This window comes from Takifugu rubripes, chromosome 2 (assembly GCF_901000725.2).
Source record: "Takifugu rubripes chromosome 2, fTakRub1.2, whole genome shotgun sequence".
Taxonomy (NCBI): domain Eukaryota; kingdom Metazoa; phylum Chordata; class Actinopteri; order Tetraodontiformes; family Tetraodontidae; genus Takifugu; species Takifugu rubripes.
This window is the reverse complement of record NC_042286.1, coordinates 4,407,953-4,433,327: the sequence shown is the minus strand read 5'-3', so window position 1 is coordinate 4,433,327 and position 25,375 is coordinate 4,407,953. Positions and strand designations below refer to the sequence as shown.

Genomic DNA, 25,375 nt, shown 5'->3' with positions numbered 1-25,375 from the left:
CTAATAGCTCCCAACTCAGCCATGAAAGTGCCTGTCTTCCCCATTCTCCTCTCTCCCTCATCCCCATAGATAAGCCCCTCATGGCTTAGAGGGGGGAGGGAGGAGGGGCGAAGGTAGAAACTCTCAGAAAATCAGGACTAAAATGGGGCAATAAGCACAAGTGCACTTGGGCAATTGAGGCACTAACAGAGAAGAGGGAAGATTCTGAAATCTGTGGGACCTTTTGAAGGGGCTGAGGAGTTTTTGTGTGGATGTAAGACTCTGCCCCGGGGTCATTCACTGTTTCCAGCTGTGACAGCATAACCCCAACCGACAGCTCCTCTCTGTGGGGGGCTTTTTTTGTTTTTCATAAAGCGCATGCAGGCCCCCACCATCCGGATCAGCACCTGGGCTGCAGCCTGGGTCCAGGCAGAGCGAGCGCGCTCGTTCCAGATATCGAGTTCTGCCTTCCTGCTATCATTAAGAAGGTTTTTCTCCATCACTTGCTGTTCTGTTGTTCTTTGCACCCCCACCCCATCCACCCCCGGACACTTGCAGCTATCTTTAGATCACTGACGGAACCCGAGACTCTGTTTTTCTTTCTTTCTGTTCTCAACTTACCTAAACACACATTAACTCACCACCTCCACCTCTGTGAAACCCGCCCCAGGTCATTTTATTTCATTTAAAGCTTGTCAAGGATTGTGCTTGTTTCTCTATGACTGGCCATATTTGTTTTCACCCCGCCTGTCGCCATTCGCTGCATTTATGCTTAGTTTTTGTCTTGACACGCTAACAAGTTTGAAAGTGCCAGTTTTATCAGGAAACGACAGCAAAAAGTTGTCAACATCTCTAACATTAAAGAAAATGTGCCTTTTGTGTTTCTTTTCAAGAAGAAACAAACTAAACTAAATAATACAAAACTAAATAATACAAACTAAAGAATTTAGACAATTAATACTAACAAACGGCCAAAGAAACCAGAGTTGGTTATAAAGTCCTTAAATTTTGCACACAAATCTTTGAATTGGCTCTGCTTGTGTGGTAGCTCGCTCCCTGTCATTTCTCCAATTACCCATGATTCCAAGCTGTGCTGTCAGTTGGCCTGCGGGGTGGGGGGGGGTGGGGGGGGGGGGAGTAGAGGTTGTCTGACTATATTCTCCGCTGTTCGTCTTTGTACTGTACTCACAATGGCACGAAACGTTTGATGTTTGAGGGGTGCAACCTCTCCTCTCTCCCCTCCCTCACCCATCTGTCCTCCCTCACCCACCCCCCTTCATGTTTCTCCCTCAACATTAGCCTCGGCCCTCCACGTACCGCCAAGAGCGCCCAGAGTAGAGAAAGGAAATGAAACACTGATTGAAATGAATGAAAATATAATGAAGTGAGGAGATGATGGGAGGACAGAAAAGTCACTTATTAAAGAACCTTGTGTGTGTGTGTGTGTGTGTGTGTGTGTGTGTGTGTGTGTGTGTTGGGGGGGGGGTCTGATTTGCAGTAATATCTGATGGAAGCTTGATTGGAACAGAAGGAAGGACAGATCCCTCCATGTCAGCTCAATGTACATGTCGGCTGCAATGCTCCTTCATCTCCCATCATGAAAACCTAAGCCCCGCCCCCCTCGCTAAACCGCCTACCATCAGCTTGATGCTCCAGTGAGCATCTATAGGTCCTCCAGTCGGGACAGCGGGACATTGTCTCGCCTCCTGGCCTCCTGCCAGGGATCCAGACATCCATGAAAAAGTTGTACTTTGCCCAATCTCAGCGTCCCCCAAGATGCTACTTTCTCTTCTCCTCCTCGTTGTGGGAGAGGTTATAGGGTGGATGGAGAACTGGAGCTTTAAAACTGATTCACGTCTGGTTGCGTCTGATTTTGTAATGTTCGGAGCCACAAGTAGCAGCATAGACGCTGACGTGCCCCCATTCAAACCCTCACCTGTCTTGGCACACACAAATGCGCTTGTTTCTCACCCCTAGCTAGCCGCGGCCCCTGGTGTCGCTCCTCTTCCAACATGATTTCCTTCCTGGAGGAGGGGATTTCTGACACTGTTTGGACACATCCAGCACATTTGCCTGAAAGGAAACGCTGCTGCCAAATTGTTTATAACCTTTTTTTTTTAATCCTTTGAGTACAGCAAATTAAAACCTCATGTGCTACGCTGCAGCGAGCTCACATTTCTGGCCAAACAAGGCCAAACCGGTTGGAGCGGTGCTAAATTCCACAAAGTATGCACGTATTTTTTTAAAGTTAACTTCCAGGTTTTCCTTCCCCTTGCTCAATGTTAGTCACAGTCTGTCAATCGTTAACCCGCCCCACTTTTTTTTTAGTCTTGATTCCTCCCACGGACGCGATAAGACGTGTATATCCTGAGGGCGGCTCAGAGGAGTCGCCCGTCTCTGTGGCCCCCCCACAGCCCCGGGGAGGGGACAGCATGAATGGGGAGGGGAGTGTTTCAACCCTGAGAGCACACGACAACTTAGACAGACGCAAGGGTGACAAACGGATGGCTGATACCAGGTATCATGTGTCAGTGTGCAGGATTTATAAAGTAACAAACAATGGTGGGGGGGGGGGAGCAGGTTTTAGCTGCTATTGGGAACATGTTTAGGAATGCTGCTGGAAGTCAAGCCAGGCACAAGAGGAATTGGAAGTCCCCACTCGTGGAAAAGGAAGCCGGTGGGGGTGGTTGGGTCAGGTAGAGCCCGGCCAGGAGGCAGTTGTCCCTGTCTTCCTGTTTCACAATCAGCAGCTGGCCGACTCGCAGCGGTCCTGCCTAGAAAGTTCTCACAGCTCCGAAGACATTCGAACCGCTTCGAAACGTTGGTCTCGATTTTGTTGGGGAATGTCGTCAGGAATATGCAGCGTGAAAATTGAATTTACCCCTCCCATGTTGACCATGTGCTCCACTGACAGTGTTTACAGAACTGAAATATCTCCTCCCAGTCCTCCCACCAACCAGGCCATACCTTCAGGGCTGTACTGAGCAAGGAGATAAATATCAAAAATATAAAAATAATTCAGAAGTTTCACCTATAAACTGCTTATTAATAGGAATCAATGTAATAACACACTAAGGCCTTTGCTCTGTTATCCCTCCATCTGTCCGTCTGCTGTTTATTTTTGTCGTCTCTTACAGAATGATCTTCTCGTCTACGTCTGAGGGATTGCGGTGGTGACAGGTGAAAGAGGAGATGCGTGGGGGGGGGGCATGCCATGAGATCCAGACAGATTCTCCAAATGTTCTCTGCAACACGTGAAAATCCTGTGTGCAGGGCACAAGCCAGTGCTGCCCCTCCCTGCTCCCACAACACAATCAGCAGCCGTCTCCGCCCACGCCGCGCGCCCACGGCCACCCTCAGAGCACCTGAAACTGGAGATCAGCAGGGGAGAACCTCCGCCCCATCGTCACCACCTCCTGTCCATTGTGTCCTCACAATGTGGAGGGAGTACAGGGAGTGAATAGTGAACACATCCGTCACACAGTTCCTCAGGCAGGGGACAGCTTAGTGTGTGTCTTTGTTTGCAAGTGTGCATCTAACTTTTGTCAACCCAATTTGACCCATTTACCTGAACATAAGTTCACCGAAAATCCTCTTTCACCCCGATAAACGACACTTTATGTTAATTTTCTCAAAATCCAGGAAAGAAAAATGCAATAAGTTTAGAGAAAAAAAACTCTCACCATTACACCAGTATTACCAGTATTCCCAGAGGCTGTGATGGATTGAAGGGTTGATTGACAGGCTGTCAGAGGGGTGCCATCAAGAGGTGTGTGTGTGTCTGTGTGTGTGTGTGTGCAGTTTAATCTTTCTTTGAGTCTGTTACACCAGAACTGCACCACATGCAAATGGGAATGGGTCTCTGGTTGACCTGGTCCAGGCAGACTTTTTTTCCTCAATCTCGGCTTTTGCCCTGAGATTTTACATAATCGGTACTGTAAAAGGATGAATGGCTCATGGATAATGCCGCAGATATGGAATAGTTCCTGGAATGTGCCAACCCTTGGATGGATGTCAAACGGGTCAGATTTTTAGAAACAGTGGATGGTTTGTGGAGGAACTGACCAGCAGAGATCAATAGGATGAAGATAGAGGACTGTTATTTTGAGCAGAAACCAGATAGACACAGGCCTTTTGTTGGAGATGAGAGAGCCACAGAGGCTGTGTGAAGTCATGGAGTGTGCATGAGATAGTGTGTGTGTGTGTGTGTGTGTGTAAGTATTCTTGTATTGCTATATTTGTGAAGACAATACTTGACAAACAACCTAACGTGTGAGGACATTTTTATTGTGAGGACATTTTCCAAGGTCCTCATAAAGAAAACCCTGTGAATAGCATCCGGTGCCCCTAATGATTGATCTGTATAAGTTTCAGAAATTGCCCTCATTGCAATATTAAAACCTGAAATGTGTTTTCTCATCAATCTTCTAGCGTGCCTGCAATCGGAATTGTTTTTTGCAGAAGGACCAAGTTTGTGATTGGCTGAGACATGGTTTTTTTTTGATTGGTCACTGGACTCACACGACCATGTCATGTGATTCTGATGTGTAGTCTGATAAACAGGAAGTAGCTCATAATCTACAGCCTGTAGAAACTAAAAATAAAACAATGAACAAATGCTTCACACATGCTTCTCAACTGCTGCAAATCAAATTGAACACAGATGAGTTGGTTTTAGACCTGTGGAATTCTTTATGGACACTGTAGAAATGAATTTGGTTTAATTAATGGAATAAAACTGATGAGAGCGAGATCACTTCTAAGGAACAAAGTAGATGGAGGATTGACTGTTAGAACTAAAACATAAGCACAAAGCCAGATGGGGGATCTGCTTGGAGAGGCGGAGTCACAGAGCACATCAAAGGTCAAAGGATCAAAGTCTCAACATGAAAGACAGGTTTTTTTTTATTGAATTAAAGGCAAAAGATCTCACATAAAAGACCTAAAGTCTACATAGTTAAATCCAACTGAAGGTTAGTTAAACTTAATCCTATAAAAAGCACCTGCTAAAATATTAAGAGTTAATGCTAATCGTAACATTCAAGGAACAACCAGCAAAACTCCAGTCTTAATACTAAATTTCTACTACAAGTGAGTGAACTCTCCCTTTCTGATAGTTTTAAGATCACTTCCACTGAGCTTTTACAAGGCTGCACTTTTAGTTTTCTTGAAACTATGAAGCGTTTTTACCAAAAGTATTCATATTCTCATATCTTCATGACCGCTTTATCCTTTTCGGGGTCATGGGGAGGGCACCCATATATGCGAAGGCAGGGTATACCCCTGGTTGAGTTCATCACAGGGCCCTATGTGAGCTATTGTGGGTTTGGTACCTTGCTCAAGGGTACCTTGGCAGTGCTCTGACTAGGCGGTGCTTCTTACACCTTCCCCTACTACCTTCCTCGCTTTGTCTGCACTGGGGCCTGAACTAAGAACCCTCCGCTCCTCAGCCCAGTCCCCAATAGCTACCGCCACCTCCATATTCTTCAATTAATTCAAAGCCCCAAACAAAAAAACAGGCCATTATGGAAACGTTAGGGTGGAATTTTCCCTCAGGCTTTGTAAAGTAAAAATGAACTCGAAACCATTTAACACTTCAAAGAAGATGGTGTATTTGTATCTGACAGTATAAATTTACTTGTCATTGTAAATTATAGCAAATGTTTGTTTTTTCTTGTGGTTCCAGACTCCAACTATGACCACTAACATTTACCAGGCAGGACAGGTTCCCTCCATCGGAAGCCCCCAGCGTGGTGGCGAGGGAAATGGACGGACAGCAGGGGCAACTGAGAAGGTCATCAGAACTTTTCGGGGCATTTTAAACAAGCTCACCCCTGAGATGTTTGAGAGCCTCATGAAGCAGGTGGATGAGCTCAACATCGATACTGAGGAGACGCTGAACGCGGTCGTTGAGCTCATCGTTAACAAAGCTTTGTCTGAGCAGAGCTACAGCGCAACCTATGCTAAGATGTGTCACCATCTGAAGGGGGTAAACTCTGCATTCTTTGTCCGTACGATTGGTTGAATTTGGACCAGATTATTGTTACTAATATGCCAAACCTTTCCCACATCAGCTGATGGTCTCGTCCCAGAGCAGCAATGACTTCGTCCTCTTCCATAAACGTCTGCTCACAAGATGTCAGATGGAGTTCCAGAACTGTGGACTCCTGACACAAAAGGAAAAGGATGTGTCTGTTCAAGAGGTGAGTAGCGGCACGCCTACAGCAGAACCAAATATGCCAGTGCAATTATTGGACTGAAGCTCAGCTTTATCAATGCACCTTTCATGAGAACTTTTTGTTTTTCCTACAAAAGTGTGCTTGCTCCACTGGCAAGAACGGTAGAATAGTTCGATTTTGAACATAAACTTAAATGTAACCTTTACAGTGTTTCACCTAAATTGAATACATGCAAATCTGCCCCCAAAGGACCTGGAGCAGACCAGACACAAGACCCGTGTGCGTTTGCTGGGGACCGTGAGGTTTATCGGAGAGCTTTTTAAGCTGAAGATGATCTGGGAGCCCATCATACACACCTGCATAGGTAAACTCCTCCAGGACGAGTGCGAGGACTCTCTGGAGTGTGTGTGCAAGCTCCTGTCCACAGTGGGGAAGGACCTGGACACTGGGACTGAGAGGGTAAGGAGAGCTGTGCGCAACACACACACACACACACACACACAAACACATATACATACAAACACACACACTCACACACTGTCTACGCATAAACTGAATGAGTGGGACTCTTATTTTCTTCCTATTATTTTCTTCCTTTTAGCCAAAACTTGATAGCTACTGTAGCAACATATGCAACCTACTGAAGGAGCAGAAGATGTCCTCAAGAATCAAATTCATGTTGCAGGATGTTGTGGCCCTAAGAAAGGTGAGACTCTTTGATGGTTAAATCATGAATATAGTCTGCAAGTTGAATTCTCATCACATCTCACGTGTGGCCTTCAGAACAACTGGGTGCCCCGAAGGAAAGACGAAGGACCCAAAACCATCCAGCAACTTCACCAAGAGGTGAAGCAGGCTGAAGAGAGGGAGCAGCTCCAGTTGAAGAAGGCGATTCCTGGGAAGTTCAACCAGGACTCCAGACGCAACTGTGAAGGAGACAGGAAGCAGCGGTACCATAGGGGCAGCAGCTCAACTTTTCGGTCACCAGAAAAATATGAATACAGGAGCATGAGAAACACCTGGCGACCGAAAGAGAGAGAACCTGTTGTGTACCTGGATGAACAAAAGATAAACAGAGGAACACAGATTAAAGTCAACAAAATTACAGGTAAATAACTGAAAAACCAAAAGATTGGGTGCATTTTTAAAGCAGACATCTGGATGGGGGTTTTCACTACTTGTTGCTCTTTGCAGTTGAACACAAGACCACCCCAAAAGGTGGATCCTCAAAGCCCTTATCAGAGTTGTTCGCAAAGGAGGAGGCACCAGTGAATGGTGGAATGGTGGATTGCAATGAGGAAGAAGTGTATCAAGCACTGAAAAGACTCCTCCAGAACAACCCTGTAAATGATAAATTAGAAGAGTGGATCCAGGTAACTCCCGATGAGAATGACCTTTAAACTGGATTTGTCTGGAGAGATTGTTACTGTAGGCATGAAACTAACAAAGGTTCCTCTCCCCCTCCCAGAACACCCTCAACAACAGGCAGAGGTCATCAGACGGGTTTGTGAGGGCCTTGATGAGAGCAGTGTGCCAGTCAGTCATTGTTGACTGTAAGTGTTCTATAATGTCATATAGAGGCAGAAAACTCAGCCTGTTTCTGTCCAAAAACATGATTCATTAGTTTTACTCCACATAGACGTCTGTTTTACATTATGTGAGCACAAAACCAGTCTGGGACACTTTATGGTCCATGATTAGATGTGTTCAGTTTCTTTACAGTGGTGTGAAGAGAGTGTTTGTGTTGTCAGGTGGGGTTTATACGCTGAACACCTATGAGCTGCTCGACAGAGCGAGCCTCCTCAAGAGGTTCATCAAGGATGACCACAAGCAGCTGGTGGTTCTGAACGTTGTGCAGCAACTGGTGGTCCACATAGACCAACCTGATGGTGAGTGTCCCATCTATCCACCTCAACGGTCACGGCTTTGTTCATTTTAACTTTGAACTACAAATTCAGAAGCCAGTGGTGTTTTTCTATTGACTTATTCCTGTGATTTTTGCTGGTGTGTGTCCGTGTAGGTCTGCTGCGGATGTTTTTTGATGTGCTGTGGGATGAAGAAGTCATCCAGGATGAGACCTTCTTCAAATGGAGGTCATCCTCAGTTAATGTGACATCCGTGACCAACTTCTTCAAGTAGCTCCAAGAGGCTAACAGACGGATAAACTGAACTTGGGGAGCCAAAATATATATATATATATTTTTTTTTTTTTAAATCTACATTATTTCATTGTCAGTAATATCATCTGTCTGATACAAGTCCTTGAATATCATTTATGTTTTAGTGAAGTTGGGTAATATAGTCCCAACTGGCACCATTTATCCTGATGTGATCATCATGTTTTACTTTCTAAAGGAGTTTTGGTTTATTGAGGTTGAATGTTCAAGACAGTTATAAACATTTACACTACAAGTACCTAGAGAGCACAATCTCTAACAAGTATTAATTGTTTATAATGCTTAATGATAAAATAAAGTGCTATATAAAGTAAAATAGATTCTGATATATTGAGCGTATTTCTTATATTTGTTCTTTTAGTGATACTAAAACACACTCAAGCTTGATGTAATGGGATGGAAGTGGGGGGTTCCATTTCTTCACTTGTGTCCACAATGTGGCATTGATCATAAATAATATTAGAAATGTAAACTCAAAACATGTAAAAATAGTGTTTGTGTATAGTAATCCACACAATTACAAGTGTGTGTGTGTGTTTGTGTGTGTGGGTGTGTGTGTGTGTGTGCAGGAATGCATGCTGTGTGTGAGTGAGCATGTGTACATGCATGTCCACACTGCAGTTGCATTTGTGTCTTCCATGTGATCAGACAGGCTCTTTTTCTCCAGAGAAGACAACTCTCCCTTTGTCCCTCGCTCTGTCCTCACTCTGTCCTTGCTTTATCCATCACTCTGTCCTCGCTCTCTCCTTTGCTGTCTTCGCTCTGTCCCTCACTCTGTCTCCCACTCTGTCCTCGTTCTATCAATCCCTCTGTCCCTCGCTGTCCCTCCCTCTGTCCCGGGGCTCCAGTCAGCCTGTGGACCAGCTCTGTGCTGCAGCTCTGCATTTCTCCACACTGTAGCTCGGCCTTGTTTCTAGCTGTTTGTTCAGCTGGCTCACCAATGGGGAACGCCGGGGACGCAGACCTACCCCCTCGCATGGTCCCAGCCGGACACCTCGACTACCGCACCCACTCAGGTCACCAACCCCCTGACCCCCTCACCCGCGGGCTATTTGCTCCGAGGCCATCCTTTAAGAAGGCTGTTTTTGTTCGGCCTTCATCAGGAGCGCGGCCTCGGTCCAGGCTCTTGTCATCGGTGCCATTGATCTGCCCTAAATGAGCTGATTAGGGGGGCCTGCAGTTTGTCGTGTTGAGAGGGCCAGTTTAAGCTGGGCCACATTCTGCAGAATGAGGTGAACTGGTGGGGGTTGGTCATGGGGATGAGGGACAGGGGTCAGAGTGCACACAGAGCAAACACAGTTGGGCATTCATGCTTGAAAATGCAACATGAAATTACTGGTTGTTAAAAGTGGATTGGATCAAGCCCACTTGGGTGTATTTGTTGTGTCAGCTTCCCCCCCACCCGAGGCTGCTGCGACGCTCGCCGACTGGTCAGTTCTTCACTAATTACAGACCTTTCATTCTAACTTCCAGCTCTGTCAGGCTTTGTTGAAGCTTATGGGTCAACCATTTACATTTGACCACCATACAGCTAAGGAGCTCCATATCAACATCAGCCACCAGGGGACAGTAGCCTCTGTTTTTAAATTCAATTTGCAGAGAATATTTCAGCACTGCTCCATAATAGAGTCAGCATCTCCCTGCAGGAGTGCACATGCCTACGTGTGCATCCATGCAGTAATGCCCATTAGCATTTGTCCGTATTTATCTGCCTCCTGGTCTGACGGTAATCTAACACTCCCACCACTCGCTGTGTAAACTGAGAATCTCTCTTCCCGACCGGGGATTAAGAAGTAGGCCCTGTTGAATGAGCTGCACATCACTCTCAGACACCCTCGGCACTTGTCAGGGAGGCATCTGTGGTATTATGGGATGGAGATAAGGAGTCGGGACGGTTAATGACAGTCAGAGCCAGATTACCTACAATTACTCACACAATTTGTCCTGGAAGCATAAACAGGGAAGCGGTGATTTGGAATAATGGACAGTACTGTGGACCCGCTGTTGCACATGCGTGGTCAAAACTCTTCGAACATCTGAGCTGAACGCAGCCACAATGAGGCCTTTGTCTCCCCGCTTGTTTACTGCAAACTGATATTTTCCTCAGTTTGAACCATTTTATGGCACTTCCTGCTGTGGGAGAGGGAGGCCGCAGATACCTTTGATTGCACCAAATCAGGCGGCGCAGCCTCGTATATCTGGAGCTAGACCCCTGCACCACAGGTCAGAGTTTGCAGGGTTAGGCTGGACGGTGTGTCCTCACATCTGTCTTCATCAGGCGTCTGCAAGTATTCAGCAACCAGGCCTCCTCCTGCCTGATAAACACACACATCAGAGGAAGGGATTCAACAATGTCAACACCGAGCTCGCCGACGTGTAGCACCAGCGGGCAACGTTCAAGATCCAGCTCATGAAACGAGTTGTTTAGAATCTAACTCTCCTGGATCAAGTGGATTAGGCCCAGAAATTAATGCAGCGTAACCTGAAGCTCCGCCTCCTGAAATGCCTTGAGCGTGAAAGCAAATTAAAGGCCAATATTCATAAAGGTCAGAGAAGGGTTTAGTAGACAACACAAATCCCGGGTCTTAAAGTTCACTCATAAACTTTCACAGCTGACCTCAGTTGTGTGGGGCTCAACCAGTTTCACTAAGATGCCAAAAACCTGTAGCTGGTGTCCAACACTGGACTCCTCAGGAATTTGCTCTTTTGTTTTGGACTGGTGGGCTCGATTTTTCTAGAAAAATCCACTTTCTGCTGCCATGGTTGCGTTTGTTCTTTATGTGCAGACACTTTTCTTCTGCTAAAGAGGCCAAATTGGTACAAACTATAAAGAACTCTGGATGAAGACCTGCAGTATCCATCGATAACTGATAATATATCACCTTAATTGAGGCGTGTTATCCTAATCTGCTCTTATGTCAGGTTCGGTATGGTGCTGCTGGGGAGGGTGGCAAAAGAATGCCAAGATTTTATACATTAAAACCGGTTGTATGGCACTTTACCGGTGTGTGTGGAGCTCCGTCTGCAGTTAGAGGACAGAGCAAAATCCCCACATACAATGGAAAAGCGTCCATCGTGAAGACACCAACGGGGGTTTTGTTCCAAAGTGTGAGAAATGAAGGCCCCCTTCTGTAATGGGATCCAGTCTGGATCCAGTCCGACGCTCCACCAAAAGAGCCCAGACACAACAGGAGCGAGGGGACTGTCCCTCTTCCTCCAAGAGCTCGTTGCCAGAACAACGACACCTCTGTCGCCTGTTCTGTCTGTGACACTAGCAAGTATGCAGCGGGGACGGGACTGTAAAAGAGTCGGGGATGGAGAGAGGGTCGCGTTGGCGGAGGCCACGGCGTTTTCGCAGCAGGAGGGGTAACGAGAGAGAGAACGCCTCGAGCTGTGGCTTGGCTGAACTTGCCGTGAACCTCTGCAGATTTATTTTCTCCGGAGCCTGTTGCTCACTCAAAGGGGGCCAGATTTACATGCCTCTCCCTGGGCTGTTGTGAGCAGGACCTGAGGACGAGATAAGTGGGCCTGGGGGAGGGGTTATTTTTTACAGGTTAAGGGTCCGCTTCCATTATTTGCTGCTTAATAAGCAGGAGGCGTCCAGTCTCATATGCCCTGATGGAGCGTTGCTGCTCGCCAGCCCGCTCTCCTAATTGGAAACACTCCCATCAATAACAGGGGTGTTTCATTTTGAGCCCCGTCCTCCTCGTTGGCAGCTCTGGTGTGAGCTGACAGACCCCTGCTCCCACATCTCGCCCCACCTGTCGCCCGTGGTCAAACCCACCGATTATGTAACGCAAGCAGCACCTGGGTAAAGTTGGCTGGCAGCATTAAGATGCTGTTTTTGACAAACTGCTGTTGTGCTGTGGTCTCTGGTGTTTGGTGGCCCGGAGACGTCGTGCTAGGATTTGAAACCATTACATTCATGACGAGGGTCTGACATCAACGTCTGAGGGCTTTTTTAATTTGAGGAATTGGCGACAAAACACTAATTTAGCATCTTATCTGAGAGTTTATAGCCTGGATTTGAGCTTGGCCGTAAAGGTCAAAGTGCCACTCCATCAATTTTAACACCATCTGTGAAAATATTTGTGTAACCTCTTCTGTGGCTCTGGGGGGGCCATTTCAAAGTTTGAAAAATAGCTCAGATTGGAGCTGAAACGACGTTCAAACAGGCAGACTGGGTTACAAACATTAACAGCATTCACGTGGGGTCTCAGGAAAGGCCCTGCCTGCTGCCTCATGGGAAATGTAGGACCCAGAGTGACTGGGATGCATTAAAAGTGTGGATTTCTGTAACTGTTTCCTGTAAAATAAAACTGTTAAATCTCAAATGTGGTCTTAGCTGTGAAGGGAGCATGTTGTCGGTGTAGAGCCGCGTGATTTAACTCAGAGACGTATCGTATCAGAGCCTGAACGCAGCGAGGAAACAAAAACAGGCACAGATCCGCTGCCACTTTTGTCCCAGCCGCAGGGTTGGAAGACGAACCGCAGAGTTTGAAAAGAGGCACAAAGGCGCTCTGTGAGGAAGCGGACTGTAATGTCTTGTCAAAAATTAATTTATAGTTTTTCAACAGAGGATTTCCCCAGACACTCACAGTGTGCACGTTTACCGAGGGCTGCTGGTGGCCATTAAAGGAAAAGCAGACCTTTCCCAACCCAGAGACAAAACAGAAAGCTTCAGTTGCCACATGAACAGCATTTAGTTAGTTAGTTAGTTAGTTAGTTAGTTAGTTAGTTAGTTAGTTAGTTAGTTAGTTAGTTAGTTAGTTAGTTAGTTTTACTGATAAAATAACAATAAATAATCTGGAGTAAATTACAAGTACAGAAGCTGTGGCTAATAGGATAGCATGGCCTTTCCTTTGGCTACAATATGCTGATGTATTTTTATAGCGTGACAAAGTGTTTTGGAAATTCTGGAGTCACAACATCTGTCGTCAGGAGCTCCAGTACAACCCGTACAACATGCCATCTTCTTACCAGTTCCCAGTGAGTTAATAGCACTTCACTTTATCAGCTGAAGGCCGTGGTGTGTTCAAGGAAGGACCTAAGTCAGCTGACTCAACTCTCCGTGAACTGCCTGTAGACCCAGGGGTCACCCCTCCCACTGCTGGACTGTTTTTGCTGGGGGTGAGTTCAGGAGGGCCGGGGGAGGCAGGAAGGCTCTCGGCTCCTGATCGCAGCAGAGCTCAGAGGGTCTGACGGCCAACGCCGAACACGCCTGTAGGAGCGGCCCAGCGGTGACCCAGGGAGCCAGGAGATGTCAGGGTCAAAGGGCAGGCACGAGTCCAGGCATCAGACCTCGGCCGTGTTTACGTGACTCCGTCCTGTTTCTGCAGTAAAGCTGAGAAAAGGATCTACTGGGTTGCATCAGATATCACGCTGCTCTTTTTCTCACCACAGAGCTGTTTTTGCAGATTATTTCCTTTTCTTTCTCCAGCTGTGCACTTTCTGCCTTTCCTTCCCATCTCAACTCACCCCTGATATAAACTTGCTCAACACGTAGTTTTGCTTCCCCAAATGCTGAGTCCCAGCGTCCAAGATGCTGAGGCAGACATGTCCGCGACGAGCTGTGACAGCAAAGGTGTGGCGCCCGAAGCTCCGAACCCACGGGTGACCCACATCACGCAACATCTGAACCCTGTTTATAATGTAAATACCCATCATTTCAATCCCTTTTAATCCAAAGAGAGGTGGGGAAAGGCAGGGATGTTGAATTAACGCAGCTTTGATGGAGAAAAATGGCTGTGGAGAGGCAAGAACAAAGTCTGCGTGCAATAATGACCATATGTAAACATGACTTTTGCCATGTGTGCATGGTTATGCTGCTATTCTGGGGCTCTGGAGGCACAAGCTCTGTGAGAGCATGTGTGTGTGTGTGTGTGTGTGTGTGTGTGTGTGTGTGTGTGTGTAAATTGAGTCAGCGCAGATGGACATTGAGGTTTGAAGTGACATTTCAATTATAATGTTAGCCAGCGCTGCATTATGTAAACTCCTGCAGACTCCCGATGGCACCAAAACCACTTAGACCCAGAGCTGACATCAGAGGACACACACCAGCAAAGACGCATGAAAACCACATGTTTGTGCACACAGAAAGACAGCGCCATGTTCACTCTTCTCTGCCGCCGATGCTCTGATGGGGACGGCGTTCGTGCGTGCGGGCGCTCACGGGTACACTGGAGAGTGGGAGGAGCAGATCAAAGTAAACAAGAAAAGAAGAAAGAGGGAAAAAAGATGAACACCCGGGGACAGCCACCTCCACATAAACAGGGGATCTCCTTACCAAAAACAAAGAGGCCTGAACAGCCAAACCACTTCCAGCGGAACAGGGAGGGGTGAAAGGGGATCTCAGGAACAGATAGGGTGTGTGTGTGTGTGTGGGGGGGGGGGGGGGGGGGGGGGCAGAAAACGTGCTGCGTAGGCGGAAAGGTAAAGCCAAATCATTCATTACAGTAATTACAACCTGAGCCCACTTACTCTTTCATTCAGAAAAGAGGAGGGAGAGCAGATTAAACAGAGGTGGGAGATCGCTCGTCTTATATCCAACGAGCCCCCCTCCCTGAGCCCCCCTCCCTGAGACCGACACATGTAAACACGCGGACGGAGGAGAACACACCCAGCATGTACCGCACAGCCTCCTTAATCAGTCCAGGAGATGCAGCTGAACGAAGTTACCTCTGAAAGGCCTCGTTGGGGCATCTTCAGCATTGGTTTTCCCTCTCTGACTCACCCTCCCCCCCCCCCCACATACCCCCCCTTTATAATCATTATGCCTCCAACAACAGAACAGTGTTTGACTACCACGTAAACATTTCATACTTTGTTGGTTTTGTCCTGACGTCTCAATCAGGGCGGCTTATTGGATTGCTCAGAGCGGAGGGGAAGGAGCTTATTTACCATGATGAGAAGACGGGTCAGCACCCCGGCTGTCAGCCGGAGTTACCGGGGAATTAAACCCACAGAGAAATGAAGGAAAATGAAAGCATCCAGACAGGAAATGACTCGTGAACAACTCTTCGTCTTATTCTTATCCACGGCTGCATGGTCAGGATTCACTCCTTTCCCCCCCCCCCCCATTCCCCATACACACACACACACACACACACTCCTCTAGTATTTCATTTTAAAACTCAAGTTGTGCCATGAAAAACTGTGATAACTCCTGTTATAGTCAGGGGCTGAGGAGAGGAGTATTACAGTACATTTTCAGGCCACATGGGAATTTTGTCATAAAAATAACTAAATAAGCAGCAGCAGCAGCCAGAACTCCCCCACCGTAAAAAAGATATATCCTGATTTGTTTTTGTAGTGTCAGTGGAGCATACGGACTCGTCCATTTGTTGTTTGTCATTTCTACCACTAGGGGGCAGCAGCAGCCCATGCGATGGTGCCGGGTTAAGCTCCAATTTCAATAGGTCCATTTAGCCTCATCAAGTTTAGACTATGAAACAGAACAGGATTGTAAATGTACAGAAACTGTGATGAACGTGTGGGACACATCAGATTATTAGCGCCTTGCATCCTCTAACGCTGGTTCTACATTCTGTTTATAGCCTTTTTGTGCCCTTGACCTTAAGATAACATGCGTGCGACCTTTTCGAATGTGAGAATAGGCTTGTTTTTGTAGCTCTCTTCCCTTCATCACCTACAAATGACTGATTCTGGTCATTAAAAAGGCCCTCCGTGTATTTGTGGAACCTGGAGCCTCACATCTCCGAGGCTCTTGCTTTTTTACAGCCCCTCTCGTGTCTGTTTACCCTGCTCTCATCCCCACGTCCCGCAGGACTTCTTAAACGCCGCCCCGGTTGTGCCTTTGGGGGGAAACAAATCCACTGGAGTGAGGAGGGGAAACGGTAGCCTGGTGTGATTTGAGGACAACAACAATAAAAACAACAATGGCTGCAGACTTCCTGGTCACGTGTGTGCTGCAGCTGCCCAGTGTCGTTTTGCAGAAGTATGGCTGTTTCGCTCCAGAACGAGGCCACCTGAAGCGCGACACACTACAGTAAAGGCATCTCAGGCTACATAATGTGTTTGTGTGTGCATGCCCTGCATGTTTATGCATGTCTGCAGAAGAACTCTGTTTCAGAACTCTGTTTATGGAAAAACTGAGAGCAAAATCAGATGTTTTCACACTTTCCTTTGATATTTCAGCCATCATTGTTTGATAGGGTTGCAGAGGAAGTGGAGGTCTAAGAGATCAGACTTTTCACAGACCAGAACGTTTAAAACTGGTCAAATGAGGCTGGCTGGAGCTGAGACGGACCACAAGCGGCGCCTAGTGGACATAAGTGGTACTGCCTCCTGATGGTCGAGGATTCAAGGAGCATCTGCTCAAGGCCTGGAATGTTGTTCCCTCTTGCCAATTATCACATCTGATCAGAATGTCTCAAAACACCTTATTGATCGCACTATTCTGCATGTTTACAGGAAGTCAGAGCAGCTGTTTCTCAGCATGTTCATTGCCAGCTATAATAAAGACTCTGGCGGCCATCTTGGGTCATTAGAGGAGTCATGAGTCCGGCTGAAACTGGAAATGCTGCTCTGTTCTCATGATGTGAACATGATGTCACCCTTTCAAACCATGCAAAAGAAATCGACAATTTGTTCTCTCAGACTAGAATAACACGAGACGACCCCGTGACCTCCCGGCTGGCTCCACTCTGCTCCAGTAAATGAGCCACCAAACGGACACTTTTGGGTTTATTCACAAGTTTCTCCTTGGCTCTCCCCGTTTTGTTTTCACAGCGAGCTTCTGCGGCGGTCAGAACATCTGCGTCCGTCTGTGTGTTTGTCTTCCACTGACCTGAACCAACTCCTCTTCTTTCATGGACGTTGGGCCTCCACGCCTTTCCAAACACAGCCCGCCTCTCAATGGCCGATTGTGTGGAGGTCTGTGAAGCTGTGCCTGTCGCCCGCTCCCCTTCCACCCACAAAGCTGCTGCCACCCATTCGGATTTACACACAGGCACACGTGTGCGCGGCCTCCGTATACAAAACCAATGTGCGCTGTGTAAACACGGGTCCACGCGGTGACTCGAGCGCAGCGGCGGCGTCCGAGCAGGCAGGCGGAACCGTGCCGTCGCTCGTCTGCTGAGGGCACAGCTGCCTCCCAGATGTGCGCTGGGCGCTGAGGATGTTTTGCATTCCCTGTGTGGAACATGTGAAGCGTTCCTGCGGGCCGAGCATCTGTGTCGCTGGGATCTGCCCCTTGTTGGCAGGCTCCGGGGGGAGGTGTTAGGGCAGAACCGCTGGCGTGATAATTCGGGGCAGATGTGGAGCGTTGAATCAGGTGGCGAGGGAAAAACTGCAGCGCTGGCAGGAGGGAGATACTGGCTGCCACTACGAGGTGGTCCAGCCCTGATGGAGTCTGAGCTCACCTGCTCCTGCCAAGTATTTCATGTTCTACCATCTAAAACCTGAGTTACCACAAGGGTTCCGACCAGAAGGTGAGGATCAACAGAAGCCTGGAGCAGCCGGCCCACCTCTGCCCCCTCATTAGTCCTGGTCGGTGGGGAAAATGTGCAGTTAATGTGACACAGCAGCCCTGCAGGAGGTCACAGGGACCGTGAAAAAAGCCCATTGAACTGCAAGGCGCCGCCTTCACAGCGAGCGGCGCCTTGATTCATCGTGACCGGATTAAAACCCGGTCCTCAGTCACAGGAAGCACCGGCTCACGTGACACGTTCTTTGCTCTTGAAATTCAGTTTCATCGAGTGTGAGAAAACATCTCCTGTTATGTCATCACAGTTATGCTTTCAAATCGAAGAGGCTTTATTGAAAAACCGTGTGTGTGTGTGTGTGTGTGTGTGTGTGTGTGTGTGTGTGTGTGTGTGTGTGTGTGGATCTTAAAAAGCAAATGAGAGACATTTGGGAAGTGTGAGATGTTTTTGGAGCCAGGCCGTCCTTAATGGGGAAAAACAAACACCAGGAAACTGACTGTATTATAAACAGTCAGTTTTACTCTCTCTGACCTCGTGTGTGTGTGTGTGTGTGTGTGTGATCCCGCTGATGAAACACAGCACACATCCTTAGGTCCTCAACATGTGTTGGTGTTCAGCTTTTATTTTAGCTTTGTTCCTTTAGCAGCCTTAAAATTCTTACTGTTCTGTCAGATGGCGCTTGAGTACCAGAAATGGAACACGCACCACAGTTTGGGAACCACTGGACAATCAGGTGATTTTTAAAGGTCAGTTGGTGTGAGACGACTCGCCGCTTGTTGTAGCAGCATTAAATCGGACCACAGGCTTCATGTGTGCACACTCGCAAGGTCATTAATAAAGCAGCTTAGGGCAAATTTCAGACAATGTCTCATCTATTTTTGTTAAACATCAGAGGATGTCTGCATTAGCTCAGGAAACAGACAAAGCTAACGCTAACTGTAGCTGACGCAAGCTACAGTTTGTGCATTAAAGGCCCCAAAATAGGCAACTCGCGTTTTCTAATCTTCCACATTAGCCGGTTTCTCATCCAGATTCATGTTTCCCAGCATCTCTAATTTCCTCTCCCTCCGCGCATTAGTCCTCCTCAGGTTTCGCCCTGACCCGACCCGTGCAGTTAAACTGGCCCAGAACCTTTCCTGGTCCACACACCACCTGCTCCTGGGGTCACGGTTGTGGAGCGTGTCCTCTGTGTCTGTGTGTGTGTTGCACGTCTGTGTACACAGCAGTGGTTGGATGCTTTAACACACATAACTGACACAGCGTGAGAGCCCATTGTGTTGTAATCAGGATGCCGGGCTGAATATCCAGTATGCGTCCATCCTTCGCTCCACTTGACATGAGCATGACTTGATAGGGACAGCAAGGGACGGAGAGCTGGAATTCCCCTTTGATCAAAGTGTCCGTTATTCAATGGGATGTGGCGTTGCTGGGGGTGGTGGACGGGCGGAGGCCGGAGCTCTGGAGAGAGTGCTCAATTGTCTGGTCCCTTTCTTCTTTCTTTCTTTCTTTTTTTAGATGCGCACCCCCACCAAGAAGCCGATCCCGAGGTTGTGAACTCCTGCACCCCCTCATACTTGAAGGACGCTTTCTGTCACATGTAACTGTCCAACGGCCCCCCAACCGTCTCCCACAACTCTGTCCTGTTATTTGAAGGCTGAGACGTTAGCATTGGGGAGGAAGGGGGGGGTTCTTTTTTTATTTGTAGATTAAAGAGAAAAAAACTGATTCAAACTGGACAAAAGACAAATCGAGTGTCTGAGTCTTTCAGCATCTGTTGCTGCATTTTTGTTCTCAGAGGAGACCGCAAGCATTTCTGTTTGGGGGGGGGGGGGGGGGTTTGTTCCAGCCTGGCGTTATTTACTCCACTGTAACATCTGTGCAGCCACATGTTCAGCCCCCGTCGTGTCCCCGATCATTGGCTTTTATCGCAAAGCTAAAGCTCTAAAGCCTGTCAAACACGCGTCACAAATGGAGGCCGTGGCTTTGTTGCTGTTAGCGACGCGGCGGGACGGGGGCAGAAATAACGTCTCACCGCTCCAAAGACCAGGCCTACAAATTCGTAATTGGTTTAAGGTGACACAGAGCGTTGCTGGGAACACACATCAAATACATCTGAACACATTTAAAGACGTAAACAATGAGTATGTATCTCATTAATCCGCCGTGTGGCGTCAACACAGCTTGAATTTGGTGACGTCCCCCACCTGTTTGCCGTCAGGCCTCCGGCTTGGTCTAAATTAGGACTCGGCTGTTATGTGGCTCAAACTTTAAAGCCAAAACTGGAAAAGGCGCCAGTGGGACGTCTCAGAAAAGAGTATTTGGCGCCCCCACGTGGTAGAAACAAAACGGAGCTCGCACAGATGCAGTCATTTTACTGTCCAGCAGGGGGAAGTATTTCTCTTTACGTGATGAACGTCTGTCCTCTTTTCACGCTAAGTTTAGTAACTCTTTTCACTGTTCCTTCCTTCCTTCCTTCCTTCCTTCCTTCCTTCCTTCCTTCCTTCCTTCCTTCCTTCCTTCCTTCCTTGCTCAACCTTTGCTCACTGTCATCTTTGCTGCAGTTACAGTCGATACCACACAAGCAGACAACAAAAGGCGCTTGTGAAGTCCCGAGGCTGCTTCTCCTCCCCCGTTTCCCTGCTAAAGCCATCATCCTGTCCTCCCACATGTCCTCCACACCTCTCCCCTCCTCTCTTATTCTCCCTTCACCTCCATATGATCCTTTCTTCCTCCAGCTGTTTGGCTGCGTGCTGATGACATCAGTCCCAGGAATGAAAGATGCTGAAGAGGGAGCCAGGTCAGGGATGGGCGGGTTTTACCTCACACTTTGGTCCAGTGTTACCGTGGAGACATGGACATGGTGGTTTTCATATTAAATATTCAATTCAGCACTCATGTATCATGACTTTTAACAAGTTACATGGCTGTTGTTGACTTTTACTTTTATGGGGCTGTTAAATAGTGTGTGGTCATAAGTAATGTCTCATTTTGTTTCTTTTAGACATATTTCAAGCTGCTTCGGACGGATTTTTAAGGTCATCTCAGCCTTTTTTGGACATCGCCAACAGCTTTAATGGATTTTCATGAAATTTAGCACAGCTTATGCTTCCCTGTGGGGGATTTCTAATGACATAAGTACATTTCAGGCTTTTCTGCATTATTCATTGATCACACTTGGTGAGGAAAATGTCTCCCGGAGAGACGACAGAGGCGCTGGTGGTCTCTCTGAGCTCCACCTGGACTTTCAGGTTTTGGTTCAATAAACGTCTCAAAAACTGAACAGAGTTAGTTATATTCCTCAAAAATGATGATAAAACCTTTAATTTATGACCAAATATAATATCTTTGCCACAAGTCTGGGTTTTCAGCGCTATTTAGCAGCTGTTAGCACGCTAATCTTTAGCACAGACTGCTTATCAAAATCATCCTCTACTTGGCTGAACATGTTCTACGGTGTTATTGTTTAGCATGTTAGCTAAATATAACTCATGGTGCTGCTGTTCTAACAGCTATAGCCGTCTGCTATCTGTAGCTGTTTGCTGTAATTATTGTTGACTTGTGATAAAATGGTGAAATAAGTCAACTTATATTAGATACCTGTGGCTTTGTAAGCTCTTTTTTGCTGTTTGAGACGTGCATTTGAAGCTGCCTTCGGCGTCTTCACTCTGGCAGATAAACAGCTCTCAGCGCCGACTGACCTGATTTATGACTTCATAAACATCTGGTTTCAGCGAGGTGCTTAACCATGTCTCCTCAGGAGGTCGTTTGGAGCTGTTTTCTGCTCTGTTGACACGTCAAACTGACAATGACCCTTCTGCACAGAAGGGTCATTGTCGGATCAGATTCTCTGCAATTGGCGTTGTTGACAGTGTTTCTGCTTTGATGTGAGCCCCTAGCCTCAAGTTTCAGCTTTGAAGTTGCTGCGCGGCAACACAACGGCAGATGTTAGCATCGTGTCATGTTAGCCTTCCCGAGAGTACAGCAGAGGAAGTGGAGGAAAACCAAACCCAGCCAACCAAAGAGCACTTTTTATAGGTAAGAAAACACTTCAGATTCCCTCCTGAGTCAGACCCGTTTACACAGTTTCAGAATTCACAGCAAAGTAGTTCCCCCTGTAGACGACTGTGCATCAAAAACAACATCCGCGCAGACAGACCGCTAATAGAAGCGCTCATAGTTCATTAGCTGTTAGCTGTAGACCCCAAACTGCTGAAAGCGCTTTGCTTTTTGTTTACACAGCAACAGATGTCGGGCTGTTTTTGAACCACTCAACGATGGAACCGTATCGTTTCCGTATTGCTCCATTTTAGGCCCTCTAAGGCCTTTTTACAGCGATGTAACGGGGCGAGATTGGAGCCCATAACTACAGTTATGGTCAACTAGCGAGCGACTTGACTCTGCTAGTCTTATTATCGCTCCTCCTACAAAATGTGGATTTGCTGCATCAACACTGATCAGTGGAGACCAAGTCGGCCAATCGGCCCACTGAGTCAATCGCTAACGTTCTGACAAACACCACCACCTACAGGCCCGGCATGCTCTCTGCAGCCTGCAGCCAGTTGTCATGGAAGCGGGTGAACACAGAACCATTTTGAAAACACAAATGTGGCCCAAACCAAATTAAAAATATTAAAGTTAAACGGGGCCTTCGATCCCGGATCACCGTCTTTTCCAAGAATACTTAATAAAGAACCTCAGAGTTTGCTCTGGTCAGCCACCAGGGGGCGACCAACGCGCTCTCTACGACATGTTCTGTCCCAAAAGGAGCCAGACTGGAAACCACAGGTCCAAACTGCACCAGTTTCAGAACCACAGTGGTGCTGGTGGATTTAGGGGTGAAGGATCTGAGGAGCCACCTAAAGCTCTTATCAGAGCTGCATCTGGTCACCTCCTCATGCAGAACGCTCCGGCGCTGCCGCCAGCTGTCAGCGGGCCAGACGCTCAGCGGGGCCGCTGCCAAAACTCCCCCAGAGGAGTAAAGCCTTCAGGCTGGAGAGCCACGCATCACAATGCTGGGTTTTCTCCATTTCATGCTCTCATACTCCCCATTGTCCCCCAGCTTTCACAGCCTCGCGTCCCAAAGGGCTTCAAAAGGCCGCGTGACATTGCCTCACCCCCTGTTTGCAAAGCACGCGGCGTTTCCACCTCCGCCCGGTTCCACTGTGTTTTTCCACCTCCAAACTCCCAATCTGAGCCATCTGGGCCCGAACGCCATCGCTCCTTATCTCCTCACGCCGTGTCCACGGCGTTGTAAACAGGAGGCGCCTGGACGGGTCCCGTCTGTCCTCGCCGCGGCCTGTTTTGTCTGCGAGAGTCAGCGCCGTCCACCTTCGCGCCTACGAAGTCTCGGAGGTGTTTGGTTTATTTTGTCCCAGTCAGGACACAACAGTGGTGCTGTGGTGTGCTGGACCTCCTTTTATCAACAAACCAGCGGAACTGCTCGTGTTTATTTGAGTTTCTTTGGGGTTGTATCGGTTTTACGGACAGTCGTGGTGCAATTTAGCAGTCAGAAATAGCCCTTGACGCTAGCCATGGCTTTGCTTTGTGTGTGGTTTGGTGACATCTAGTGGTGACAGTACACATAGCACACGGTGATTTTCACTGTTTTCACGGCAGAAGTTCCTCATGTTCCTCCAAAAAAACCTGAGAAAAAGGAAAATGATGACGAAACCTTTCATTTACAACCATTTTCCGGACCACTTTAGCCTTTCTGCAGCCTCTCCCAGCAGCGGACTGGAGAAGGCAGCTTACACCCCTCAAGCAAGTCACCAGTTCTTCGTAGCGGTCTGGTGCCTTGCTCAAGGGAACATCTGCATCTCCCGGTTCCTCCACCAACCATCTTCTGGACCACGCAGGGGCTTGAACCCTTGATTTTGTGGAGTTTTAGGGTGGCCTGCAGAGCTGCTGTAGTCCAGACAGACACCTCAGAGGGCAGGAACGATTTAGATTTCCCAGAATTCCCGAGGGGCGTGGCCACGAGCTGAAGAATGCTGATTGGTGGAAAACCAGGATGATCACAGGTGAAAGATAAATCTGTAATGGTTGTTATTGGTTTTGGGGCCTTATCATTTAGGGACACGAACTCCTGTTAAACTATACTTTTTAATATTTCCTTGTTTCTTGTAATATTCAGCCTTTTACTCTGCAACCTTATTTTGGTCATTTCAGCAACAGTGGAGTCGTCCCCTCCTCCCTTTACCATGAGAAAAGAACAAAATGAACAGTTTCACCACAGCAAACTGGCCCTTTTCTCCCGGTGAGGTCCTCTCAGTGGTGAGAATGGGCTTTCTACCATTTCCTGTCACAGCGGTGCCCAGCAGAGGGATGACCGCTACCTTCAACGCCGGCTTTTGTGAAGCTCTGGGCCACACCAGAGCAAGCGGAGAGGACCACACATGGAGGGGGAGGAAGCCCAAGCTTGGGGGGAGAGTGGATAACAGGGAATTAATGGCCTTGTTATCACAGAGGGTGAAAAACGAAAGGATGAGGCCTTTTTTCCCACCTCCAAACCTCATCTCTTAAAGGACTTTATGGACATCAGAGGTGTCTGAAAGGTCCCCGGCTGGTTAAACGCCGTGGATGTGCCCCCTCCAGTGCAGCACCGGAGCATCCAAAAACACAAATAAATGACTAAAAATGTGGAGGGAAGGCCGAAGCTGCGCAGGCTTTGGCACACAGGTGTAATTAGTGGTTAGCTCATTGGGAACTTCAGGAAGAAGAACCCTCTGTTTCCTCCTCTGCTGTTGTTCTGCTGTAATTATGAACCAGATTACTCAGTTTGGTCTGTTTGGTCTCCGCTTAGCGATCCGGTCACAGGCAGGGTCACGCAGTGCCTCCAGAGGTCCATAAAGTGTCCTCACTTGTGAATGCTGGGGGAAGGCAGCTCCATTGTTGCCGCACTGCTGAGGATGGTTCTGTAAAGCAGGCCTCCTCCACACCAGCGTTGACTGGGGGGGGGGGGGGTTCCTCTGAAAGGTTGTTTAGTCCCAAAAAAAGATCTATCATCAGACATTAACCTAGTTTTGTTTAGAGATCTGCAATTGCTGTGTTTTCATGGGCTTAGCAGTTTGATATTCATGTAAATATTGACCCGGGTTCTCCTCCATGAGTGCTGGAATGTGAGTTTATGGAGAAAAGTTGAACAGAAAGTATTTATTACTGTTTCTCTTCAGCCATCGGTGGTCTATCAGTCGCTAAAAAACATTTATTTTTTCTAGTTTACTTAATTTAAATTCAACATTGTTTTCTCAGTGGTGCTCTAATGCTAACAGTTTACTAGCTAGTTGAGAATATATTATTAATTACGAATTCTAATGGAGCTACACTTGTTGCCTTGGTGATATATCTAATAAACACAGGAGCTGTGTAACATCAGTGGATCATGTGTTTGGCAGCCTATTATTCATATTTGTGAGTTTTTAAAAAGAGAAGATAAACTTTGTTTTGATTAGCATTTAAATGTAGCAGGAAACTAGCATCAGTTTGAGTATCTATGCTGATGAATATGAACATGTGACATTATTTCCACATCCCAGGCCAGCAGCTGAGGAACATTTGCGGTTATTTGTGTGCGTCTGCATCTCATTTGCTGGCT

The 25,375-nt window shown here is 47.5% G+C and overlaps 1 protein-coding gene across 1 annotated transcript; it reads left to right on the top strand.

The window, feature by feature from the left end:
* Nucleotides 1-5,064: 5,064 nt before the first annotated feature.
* Nucleotides 5,065-8,738, top strand: LOC101079047 (eukaryotic translation initiation factor 4 gamma 3-like). Its single transcript, XM_011614024.2, has 10 exons — nucleotides 5,065-5,070; nucleotides 5,666-5,968; nucleotides 6,054-6,182; nucleotides 6,408-6,617; nucleotides 6,760-6,864; nucleotides 6,942-7,266; nucleotides 7,353-7,531; nucleotides 7,627-7,711; nucleotides 7,910-8,047; nucleotides 8,179-8,738. Exons 2-10 carry the CDS (start codon nucleotides 5,675-5,677, stop codon nucleotides 8,295-8,297), a joined length of 1,584 nt encoding a protein of 527 aa, XP_011612326.2. The 5' UTR covers nucleotides 5,065-5,070; nucleotides 5,666-5,674; the 3' UTR covers nucleotides 8,298-8,738.
* The last annotated feature ends 16,637 nt before the right edge of the window (nucleotides 8,739-25,375 follow it).

Bases quoted from the DNA above. Each gene is read 5' to 3' on its own strand.
- LOC101079047 (XM_011614024.2), top strand. From the start codon at position 5,675: ATGACCACTAACATTTACCAGGCAGGACAGGTTCCCTCCATCGGAAGC. The intron at 5,969-6,053 runs GTAAACTCTGCA...TTCCCACATCAG, and splicing joins TGTGTCACCATCTGAAGGGG to CTGATGGTCTCGTCCCAGAG. The intron at 6,183-6,407 runs GTGAGTAGCGGC...CTGCCCCCAAAG, and splicing joins AGGATGTGTCTGTTCAAGAG to GACCTGGAGCAGACCAGACA.